Genomic DNA, 12,227 nt, shown 5'->3' with positions numbered 1-12,227 from the left:
ATATACTTTATATAATTATAATGATTGTATAATTGCATACATAATTGTATGCTTACAATTCCAAAACATGAAATATTTTTGGGAAACTGTAACGTTTACTTTATCCATCGAGAATGTAAAAGCATTGTTACTTTCACGCTAGTTGCCGAATCTATATTTATATGTGATGTTGATTAAGAAGTATAAAGCATAATAGACTATGTTTATGATAATTCTAAGCATTCACTGAGAGCATAATTTTTTATATTGATATTAAAATAAGCTGGTCAGTAATTATATACTATTAATAGGTGTATAATAATCAGGTGATCGTTTTTTTTTATCACCATCCTCGCTATAGCTGGAATTTAGGAAAGTTATATTAAATGTTGTGTGTCATTATTGTGAATAGGATTACGTCTATTCTCTTTTACAATAATATTTGATGAAGTAATGTGATTAATATGCTAAAATTATCCTCTTTTTTAAAATTTTCTTAAATTACGGCTAATTTTTTGATCTCTATAATAATAATTAAATTTAAGCATTGAAAGGAATATTTCAATTTAGGTATTTAATAACTACATATACATAAATATTTTTTGCGATTTACAAATAATACAATTTTTTTTCTATTAATCCATTACTGATATGTAAATTTAGGACGAATACCAAATAAACTCTTTATTATTTTTATGTGGATCTAAATTAGTACTTACTTAAACTGCAGGAAATTTGGAAGTGATTGCATTTATACCAAAAAGATGTCTTGTTCTTTAATTTCTTCGACATTTCTGTAAAATAATAAAATTTGTAAATACGATATTCGGGACTGCATACTCTTGCCAACAACAATTTCTTCCTAATAATTTAATCTAATTGTGATTGGAAGATGTATTATCTATATATCATTTATGACAAATGCGAGCTTTAGTAAAATCTCGTAAAAGATTAATAAAATAAGCTTTCGAGAATTATACATATATATTATATACGTATCCTATTCTTGTACTCTATCATTTTTGTACAGAATCTACGCATTAGAACCCGAAAAGATCGTAGCAACTGTTCAGTGTATAGTAGTGACTTTGGTCGCCGTCTAGATTTGATATTTTTATAATTCGCAAGTACAAATCTGAGAACGGCGAGTGGTACTAGCGAATTATTATAATTGCATTAGTTTTAATACAGCGACAACTCACATTTATTATCGATCCAAAGTGACTAGTACTGTCTGCTCATTTGTTATTACGTCAGTGCATTTTAACATTGATGACTGAATATCCTGTTATTATTATAGCCACGTTTATACAAAATCGTAATAAATATTTGTTGAATATCACTTTCTTATCGAGATAATTCAAATGTTTTCTTTCTTTTTATGTCAAAAAACTAGATATTTACAACAATTTGTGTAGTCGTGGCTCCGTTAAGTTGTCAATCATGTCTCTGTGATGTATTTTATGTTATATGACTGAATTTTCGTTGTTGATCGATTGCATTTTCTCGGCACAATGAATAATCTAATTATGAAATATTTTCCGTGTAAATAATACATAACTGTTGCTGTTACCAATATTTGATACAGTTCTATTACTTCATATGGGACGTTTCTGAAGAATCTGATCAAACTTTGAAAATTTATTCTACTGATTATTAGGAATGAAAAAGTTGATGTTGATATATTCGAAAAATTTCAATTCTGAGCTTTTTAAGATATCAATAATAAATTTTCAAAAATTAATTTGCAATTAAATTAAATTGATAAATAATTATTTTAATGACAAGTAAATTTCAGATCTTTCGAAAACATTCTGTATACATTTTGCACATTAACAGGCAGTGTAAGTAGCAGCATTATTTAAAGTCATTTGAAAATAATTGTCGCTTTAAACTTTAGTACGAAGATATATTAGGTGTGGGAAAAAGTTCGTGGCGTTTTTCCCATTAGATGACATTAAAAAAATGCCACGAACTTTTTCCCACACCTAATATTTAGTTGTCTTTACGCGATTTCTGAATTTCTCTACTCCACCTTGTAATATTTATGAATTTCTTATAATTAGAGGCAAATGTTCCGTTGTGTAATTTATGTCATTTGTACTATAAAGTACAAATAAAAATAAAAATCTCAAAAAATTCTGCAACTGAACATTTTCAAGTATTATTGCTATATTTGCATATTACAACCAAAATGTAATGAGGGGCAATGAATAACACGTAAGTATATAATTTTCTCACTCTTTTATATCATACGTAAATATATCGACATAGCTTTAAGACAAGATATACGCTCAGGAAGACTTATCCGCTAGTAATAGCTATCGAATTCGACGAACTTAATGTATATAATTTCTTTTTCACATTGAATACTTTGAATCGCAATTTAACGAACATGCGTAGCACATTTTAGAGTTACACGATTATTTACAAGGTTGTTTATAGTTAAGAAAAATGGAGATTTGTTTTTAGCACTCCTGAAACTTCAGTGACGATTTATGTGTGAATGATTAATATCGCAAATTACATTGTTATTAGAATGTATCACGTATTAAGTTCTGTTATTGCATCACGTTGCTAGTTCAGAAGGGAAACGAGTTTATTATATGATATGTGCTACAGCATTTGTGTAGTGCTACATCATTTTAAGTGGATCTAGTTATTCAGAATTTCTCTAGCGAAGATCTCAGAACGAGTTATCTGCGATCGGTTTTATATCGTTGAACATTAATCCTGCCTTTGCTTTTCATCGCGGTAATACGCGTGAATAAGTATCGATTAATATCAGAATGATTGATGTCTCATTGTTCTCTGTATCTGATTGTAGTTTCTTTTCCAAAGGCGTGGCATAGTGCTACTCCGCAACAATAATCTATTGACAATAATCTCATCTTTTTTCTCATCTTTTATTATAATTTGCAATAATTTATCTCGAAATCCCGCGAGTTATTAACATCTAACTGAATCATCCGTAAATTATTTTCTACCTTTAGAACGCGCGACGATTGCTTCGCGCGTTCTTTGGAATGAAAGACACCGATCTGATTGCAACAGGGCTAAAAATCGAACGCGATGGGTCCGTTCGGAAAGTCAGTTTCATAAAAGAACGCAGAGTTTTTCTTCCATGAAAGTGTCTTTCCTAAGTCGTTCGGTGGCAGTATAAATTAGTCTCGTTTAGCGCTCGTTGAAGCAAGATGTACGCCTCAAACTTCACTTCCTCGTGAAATCTCAAACACTTCCTCATAATACTCGTAGGTGGTACATTACGGTGTACATCTCTTTAGTACGCCGTATAATCTTGCCACGGTCTTTGCTGTCTGTATTGCGTTCCGCTGATCTGTACAGCCTCCGGCGTCCTGTAATACACTGCTCGACTCCGATCATTATTACTGACACTCGGTAGGAACTGATTCGGAATGAACGATTTTTGTTGATGCTGCTGTTGCTGCTGCTGATTGATTGGCCTGGAGAGCTTGTAGTTGTTCTCAGAAGGTTGTAACACGGTGTCTCTACCGAGCTGTCTGTGAAGAGGTAGAACGAATCCGCTCGGCAAATTAGCTTCTTGAACCAACGTCGGCGTCAGAGCGTCGTTTAGAGTAACATCGTACTCGCTCTCGGGAATATCCTGAAGGCGATGCGTTACTTCATTGATTCTTTGCTTTGCCCTGTAGCTACCTGGTCCTGATGGCAGTTCCTGAGTGTCCTCGTTCTTGTACGTCGAGCTGTAGATATTTGGCGTAGTCTCGATGGAAGGATGTCTCATTTTGCTGCGAATCGGAGAACCCGAGGATGTCTGTACATTGCCGACATTTGCGTGCTTTTCGCTCGAATAATTTTCTATCCATTTAGGCGTTAGATTCTCAATTTGATGGTTACGCGAATCGTACGACTGATTCTGAGTGGAGTATTCTTTGGAAGGGTTTGACAAATCTTCTGGGCCTCTCGAAACTCCCTCCTCATTATTCTTCTCTATCGGTTTTCGTAACGCCGGTCTGGCTATCGCGCTATCATACTCTTCCTGACGTTGTTTCTTCTGAAGATCACTTTGTACGGTTTTATAAGCGTCATACGTCTGCTTATTATCCGATCGCAGAGGTGATGCCTGATGATTAAAGTTTCTGTTATCTTCTTGTTCGTCTTGCACGTAATAATTCCTGTAGTCATTCTCGCCTAAAGTGCTTTGATGATCAGTTGTTGTCTCTTCGTCTCTTCTAGACGATTGCGGTGCTTTAGAGCCGACCGGTGATAATCCTCTCGGATTGGGATTACCGCCTCGAGACGGTAGGAAAGGCCTCTTCACGATTCGAACGGTGGTTCGAGGTGGAGGAGGAGACGGTGGCTCTTCCAATGGCTCGTCGTAATACTCGGAAGAGTATTCATCCGGATACGCGATTTGATGATTCTGTTCGTTTCTACCTTCTAGGTCTCTATCTTGGTAATCCACTTGCTGAGACAATCTCTGAGAATTCTCGGACAAATTTCTGTGATAATCCTCAATATCGCTCACCACACGACTACTTTGAGTTTGAATAGGTCTAGTTGGTCGTTCCGGATAAGATGGCTTTTCCGATCGATCGGTCACTGCGTCTTTAGAGTCTTCTTCAGGTTTATGAATAAGCTGTTCTGGTAAACAAGTCGTCGTAGTTGTTGTGGTAGAAGTGGTTGTAGTTGTAGTCTTCTCGGTTGTTCTATCGTTCGAGTTGGGTCTTCTGGATGCTTCAGTGGTATCCACTAGATCCTTCGATCTCGAGGAAGATCGCGATCGTTCGGCTTCTCTCTCGCGATCGAGAACCCGTGACGAGTACGGTCGTTCTTGTCTTTCAGAATCTTGCGACCTTCCTCGTGAATCGCGATCTGAGGATCTCTCGGGACTGCGATCTTTTCCACGCTCGAGAGCTCGATCCCTATTTCGATCTCTGTCTCGATCGTAGTAACGATCTCTCGAGCGATCCTGATGCGTTCTTAGTCGTACTTCTTCCGGCGGTGAATGATAACGAGTTCTAAAAAATGAATTATCATTATTATTAATTATAATAATTAATTATTGTTAATGATTATGAAGTTCAATGATTGCATTAAACTTTTTATAGATTGATTTTCACAACACCCTTTTATATTTATTATAAAGAGAAAGCAATTTTAAAATTTTATACAAAAATTTTTATGATAAAAAATATGTTATCAATAATTTATATCAATAGTTTCTTGATGTTATCATTAAAATAATTGAATAATTGAAATAATTAAGAAAAAATAATTGAATAATGAATGATAATTGATATAATGAATATCAAATTAGTGATTTATTATGATATTTGCTTTAATTACAATGATAATTATTGTTTCTTTAAAGCAAAATTTATGAACATGAATTTTTTTTTAGTAGTTTAGTTTGAATATAACTTTATCGGTGTTGTGTACGTTACCTTTACCTACCTGAGGGGACGATCCCGATCCCGAGTTTCATAGAAATCTCTATCTCTGTCTCTGTCTCTATCTCTGTAAGAAGGTCTTCTTCTGAGTGGCCTTCTCGGTCTGATATCCTCTAATTCATCATCGTAATAATCATCCTCTGCCAGATCTGCTGGTCGCCGTCGTGGCTCCTCTTTAATCACAATTTTATTTTCAAAAACCGATTTACTAACTTTTTTGTTGAAAATTTTTTCGAATAATTTTACCTGTTGGCTGCGCAGGAGTAGTTTTATACGCATATTTATCTTGTTCCGAAAGTGGTACTGGCCGTCTAATCTTTGGTGGTGTTCTTGGCCTCGAATAAACCGAAATACTAGGTGCAGCCGGCTTCACCAGACCTTCCGCATTAAATGACGCACTCGCCGAAGGTGCTGCAGGTTCCTTATCGTCGTAATCATCTCTATATCTGACGTGAACAGAATGTAATATCAAGTTTCGTAAGCATGTATCGTTCGAACAATATGGTATCTAAAAGTATTGTTGCATATATAAGATATGTCGAAGTGGTTTTCGATAGGATCAACATCAGCATGTTCTCACCTCTTATCGGAATATCTTCGTTCATCGGTATCTCTGTTTCTCGACTCTGGGCGTCTATCGTATACATCTGAATCTTCTACCTCTCTCGATGTAGATCTGATACCTTGATCCGGATTTCTTCCCCGAGGTCTCAAGTCATCCTCCAGCGGATCCCTCGACCTGGATGGGTCCCTTCTATTCCCCCTTGCCGGATATCTGTCCCTAGCGGTATCTCGATCCCTATCATCTCTACCGCGCGCTGGCGGATCCCTATCACGGAAGTCACGATCACGATCCCGATCCCTGAACTCACGATCCCGGTCCCGCCTGTACTTCCGATCGTCGTACTCGTAGTCGTCTCGGCCGATGAAATCTCGCGAGCGATCGTACTCATCATCATAATAATCTTCCTCATAATAATCATAGGGTCTTCTTCTCGCTGGAGGTCTTCTTCTAGGTGGAATTCGATCACGTCCAGAAGTTCTGCTAGTCGGCACAGTGACCGGCGCCACGGTGGTCGTAGTAGTAGTCGTAGTTGTAGTAGCTTGGTAAAGAGCATCGTTTCTGTGCCAATATTTCTTGGAGTTAGCACAGTCGACTTCGGATACGAAGTGACAGATGAAGGTCTTCTGGTCGAACGCCGTGAAATTGGCGCACAGGAAGTCATAGCGGGTGCCAAAGAGACAATGATGGTAGACCTTGAGGAGGACATACGTGTAATGTTAGAATTATCGCGACACGTCTACCGTATCAATAAGAATGGCGACGTTAATTGCGATGGCCATTAAGAACACGGAATGAATTTTGACGCTGGAAGTTTACGAAATCGAATCGCGATCGATGGGTGAAAGTGGGTGGCAAATTGGAGCCACATGTCAGACTTTCGAGATTTTTGAAGGCGCCTCGGTCGTTTTCTTTTCTGATTGCCTACTGCGGGAATCTCGTTCACGATTCGTTATGTTGACCGTCCTCTAGCAGTAACGAAACGTTGGCGACAGGATGATTTCAGCACACTTTTCACCGAGAACGAACGCGGGCGATCTTGCCGCACGCGCCACCGACGTAGCTTTCACACGGCGGCCGCGAATGTGCGAGTGCGAATAATTGCACGGAGTCGCATAAATGTACGTTGTACGGTATGGTCACGAATGAAAAAAAAACTCATGTCTGTGTGCGGTATTATCTGGAACGTACAAATGCCGTAGAATTATCTAGAGGAATTATCTAGAATCATTCAGAGCACATCCTTTCGATAAGTGTCCGGCACCGTCTTTCACTGATTGTGAGATCTTCGTAAAAAGTAGAAGCTCTGATCCTTCCAATAATCATGAATCTTACTCAATTCGTAACATGTACATAAATGTCAGACGATCATCGAACGTCTGATCGCACGTCTAATGAGTTTCACGCATATATGTGGGTATAAAATATTTCCATCGACATTATCATACAGTATAGTTAGAATCATTGTAATTTCACTGAAAGTTTTCTTTATTTCAATCTTTATTTCAAATCTTTATTTCAATTTATCTTCCAGATTTTATAATTAAGAATTAAACTAATTTAATTAATTATTGAACAAAATTATTGATTACATTTATTTTAATGAATCACATAATACTGTTTCGAAGATTCCGATCTTATAGATAATTTTAACTTTGGAGAATTACGGTGGAAAGTCGGTAAAATGTTTAGTTGGTTGAGACTTCCCTATAGCAAATGCAAAAAAAAATCATGGTTATTTGCATGAACTAGAGTTGGAATTATTCAGAATGCATCTTTCTTTCCGTATATGAACTTTTTGTATCTTTAGTGTCGTCAGTTATATGAGCGTTGTCTCCGCAAACGTTAACAATGTTACACCGTTCGGGAGTATTAATTAGCAGGATTCATTACAATTGTAAATTCTATCTGAGACTGGGAAGATTAGAAAATAATCTAAGCGATCGCAGGTGATTTCCGGGAAGCCAGTGACGAATTAATTGCTCATTTCCCAATTTCTCTTCCGCGACAAATCTTTCGCAAAACACACAGGATGACCGATCTTCCCGGTGGTCCTTTTTTCTACGCGCTGCGTAGAGTACGTCCCGGGCCGACGAACTCTGCTCGTTACATTTGCATGACAATGCTCCATTCGTTCTGCAGTCCCGCAAAAATGATCGATAAGAAAACGAGCCGAGTCCGGTCGGAAAGGGGCTACTTTGCAATCGCTTTCACAATTCTAGGAGTCGCGCGCACGTAAATCGCGGAACGGTCAGGGACGGGAAGCGTAGCAGACCACGAAAGTCCTCTTCCTCGGCTTCTTTCCACGATGACCTTGTTATTGCAGACGGCAAAAAAGATTTTTTCACTTTCGATATCGATTTCTAATTTATTGCTCTTGCAATAGACAATAGTCTTGCAATAGAAAAATTAATCGTGTACCTATCAATTATTTGGCGCTCCTTGAAAAGACACAACTACCTCAATTTTATCGTATTAATCGCAATGATATTATATGTTATATGCTATACATAACAATGATACATTATATGGCTATACATAGCAATAATATATCGCAATGTTTATGACAAATTTTTGATTATTCATATGTAATTGCCAATTACACGACTATTATCAAGATCTAGCTTTGTCGATTATCTTTGTCGTACGAACGAGAATGTATCAAAAATCGGCGATGATTTAAATTGCATTGTTCGACGTTGATCTTTTCGATTTTGTATAATAAATATTACTCATGCCTCTCGTTTGCTACACAGATATACAATAATTACTGCTTACTGTCTATACGGTAATTACTCCAGAACTATATAATTTTGTTTCATTCAAACGACGCGAATGAATCTGCAACGATGCGATTTCTCAATCGCTCGCTTTTATTTGCCGAACCCATGATTCCCCGGGTTCGTGCTGAGATTCACGGTGAAATGATCGCTCTCAACGATGCGATGATTGGTAAAAGTGTGCTCAATCGATACGTATTTTTTTGTATTCGCGTCTTGTCCGAGAACTCGCTTTCGTTCGTGGTTGCTCACGTCGATGTCAATGCTTATCAATCAAGCTTTCATAGATGGCATCGACCGATCACTGGAATCGAGTAATGATGATTGTTTTCCATCGATGTTAGAAATTAGAAGGCAATGCTCTCAGATCATTGACACCTGTTTATTACGCGAAGGAAACATTGGAAGATCTTTCTTCAGAATTCATTCAGGCGACAACTGATTTCCCTCTTGCCGCATTTGAATTGACATCTTTTTTTTAACGAAGAGGTAATTCTACTTTATTATCTGTTTAAAATTGCGTAGCAGTATCTCGTTTTAATAAATGGACTTTAATTGACGTATTGTTTGTTATGACGGACATTATTCGACATAAAAAATTTGCATTGCTTTTACACTTTCTTTTCAAAGATGCCGCTATTTTCTCGACTAGATACTATTTTTATAATTAATGTAATTAAATTTTAATTACCTGACACTTGTGTGGCACGCTGGCGTAGAATCCGTCGTGTAAGCCGTCGCATTTGAAATCGATATCCTCGGGTATACTATTGTAAAATGGATAATCACTGAGATTATAGCCATTTAATTCGCGCGGTAAATTCGGATCCCATATGTAGTCGATCTGTGGAATTCCCGTTAAAGTGTGCCCAGTCGTTCCGTTAGTTTCGATCGTGACTGTTGTTGTCTGGAAAGTAAAATGAATATTGCAGTTTTTTCGCGATTTTTAACTAAGGACCATGACATACAAAAAAATTTAAGCAGTAAACAGTAAGCAAATTGATCAGTCACAGTAGAGACCATGACATAAGGCCATGACATAAGCAATCGCAAATCCAACATTGATTTCCTTATTGCTTAAGTTTTTTGTGTATCATGTATCGTGTATCAAGTTTTTTGTGTATAACATCAAAGTTAACATTATAGTATCGGAAAAATTTGAAATTAGTTTATTACAAATATGGAGTTGTCAGAAAAGTCATGATGTATTTTTGTTATATTTTTAATTCAAATTTATATATATCCTACATTCAATTATACCATTCGATAGAGAAAAGCTTCAGTTTTAAGAATCTGTTTTAAGAATTACGTCACGATATTTTTTTAATGGAGTTATGAACAATTAAAATCAAAATACTCCTTTTATTTAATCCGCGATAACTCAGTAACAAAAAATCGTAGGAATATTTTGAAAAAATGATTTTGCAGGAAAATCTGCAAGTTTTCATGATAGATAGTCGAAATTGTCTTCAAATTTTTTTTAAGCATGTTACAGTCCTACAAAGTGAGAAGAAAATTTTTCATTTTTTTCAAAGCTGATAGTCTTCTATATGTAAAAATTACCAAACTTACATAAACTCCTAAAATACGTGTATAGTAAGCTTTTGAAAGTAGAGACTTCAAACTTTAAAATTTAAATTTCGTTCATTTTTAACGAAGATATTGTATATACAATTTTGAGTTGAAAAATGCGTCGTGACTTTTCCGACGACGATTTGATATATGACTATATCAAATCTCATAAAATGGCTTTTATTTTCTACGGGAAATACCTCCGTTCAATATAATCGATTTTGCTATAATGACAATTTCCGCCTACCGTGGATGGAAAAGCGTGTAGACCGATATCTTGTAGAAAAGTTATTTCACGCTTGAAGAAGTCGTGTTATAATGATTAGCGATGAGCATTCGAGTTTGATACGATATTTATGGATACTCGAGTTCGATATGATGTCATTTCGTTTGTATACGAAGGTGAATCTGTCGAGCGTGAGTTTATTTGAACATTAATTGATTTGACGCCGACATACATTAATCAAAACGTTACGGCGCCTTCGCAGATACAGATACGGATGAATCCTGATGTTAAACCGGATTTACATGACGTAGAAATTTACGCAGGGCTGTCTTCGTGATTTGGAACGAGACACGCGATGTTTATCATATTATCATGATGATCAATGAGCTCCTTGCTTCCAAGATATATTACCAGTTAATTTACGTTGTGTTGCATTCGTGATATTTTCTTTTATTCGCAAAGAAACATTGGCGAAATGAAAACTCGTTTAGTACACGATCATCGTGACTATGGCGTCGGTTTTGCAACGATCGATAAAGGATTATGTTTCGCCTACGTCGTGCCATCTGAACGACACGATTGCATGATTTGAAACAAGAATGTATAATTCGAGTTCGATAATAGAAATATGTAAGTTACATGAAATGAATTTTTTAATCCTATCTATAATACAGTTGGAATGTTAAATTTAACACATGTACAAAATGTTTTTTTTTATTGTATTTATGTAAAATCCAAAATTGAATTTATCAAAATTATTTTAATTATAATCATTAATCTAAGATTGTATATCGGTTCTTAATTGATGCAAAATCATACTCAAATTTGAAAATATAATATCAGGATTTATGTAATTATTGATTTATCAAATACCCTTAAATAACATTGAATTAATTGTACTACTTTGTGGTTTGTTCTAAATGTGGTTGTCTTTTTTACATACCTCCGAATTCGCTTGATCATTTTCTTCCTCTTGAGGTACCTCGGTTGTGCTGGTGGTCGTTGTTGTGGAAGTAGTCGCAATCTTAAATTTTGGCCTTGTCTTGAGTGCTGCGGAGACAGCGTGGGCCAATAGAATTCCTGGAAAAAGCAATTTTGTTATTCAAAACGTAAAAATATATTAATGTATATTTAATAATCATTAGATAGCGTGGGTAGAAGTCATGATTTTCTACAGTTGCGCGAATTACGTCTGAGGAGTAAAAATAGTTCGGTTTGCTCGCCTGAGGAGTATATCGATGGCCCCGATGAGTTGTCTGATACATTAAGGAAAAAGGCCATCCACAAATTACGTAAATCACGAAGAAGCGTCGGCATTGCAAAACTTAGACGCGGAGTATGGAGTGAGAACCCAACATAAGTGTTGCAATTTTCTCTCGCCGAGCGAATGCATTTGGTTGGGTAATTGTTTTTAAACGGATCAAGGCTGTCGAATCAATTGATCGTTTCCTTTTCACGTTTTGTGTACAATATATGAGTCACATATGTTATAAGCTCATAATACGCTGCGTTAATCTTCAATCAATTATGGAAATTTTATTTTTACTCTTAGTAGATTTTTATATTTGTCTCTTTTATTTTTTTTTATTCATAACTTCTTATTTTAGTCAAATTCATATCCATCTCTCATATTCCATCTCTGTCTTTAAATTTACTCTAAAATAAACGAGGGATGC

General features: G+C 36.1%; 1 protein-coding gene across 1 annotated transcript in view; it reads right to left on the bottom strand.

Moving 5' to 3' along the window:
• Positions 1–2,218: 2,218 nt before the first annotated feature.
• The window catches only part of LOC108686245 (zinc finger CCCH domain-containing protein 13), a 21,817-nt gene continuing 11,808 nt past the window's right edge, over positions 2,219–12,227 (bottom strand). The window contains exons 3-8 of the mRNA XM_018191445.1: positions 11,495–11,631; positions 9,445–9,660; positions 5,992–6,668; positions 5,658–5,857; positions 5,416–5,584; positions 2,219–4,979 (exon numbers count right to left, since the gene is read on the bottom strand). Coding sequence (XP_018046934.1) covers positions 3,260–4,979; positions 5,416–5,584; positions 5,658–5,857; positions 5,992–6,668; positions 9,445–9,660; positions 11,495–11,631 — 3,119 coding nt within the window. The 3' untranslated portion in view covers positions 2,219–3,259. The remainder of the gene's footprint in view (positions 4,980–5,415; positions 5,585–5,657; positions 5,858–5,991; positions 6,669–9,444; positions 9,661–11,494; positions 11,632–12,227) is intronic.

Source organism: Atta colombica, unplaced genomic scaffold, assembly GCF_001594045.1.
Source record: "Atta colombica isolate Treedump-2 unplaced genomic scaffold, Acol1.0 scaffold166, whole genome shotgun sequence".
NCBI classification, from domain to species: Eukaryota; Metazoa; Arthropoda; class Insecta; order Hymenoptera; family Formicidae; genus Atta; species Atta colombica.
The sequence above is the reverse complement of the archived record's forward strand: the minus strand, read 5'-3'. Positions and strand labels throughout refer to the sequence as shown.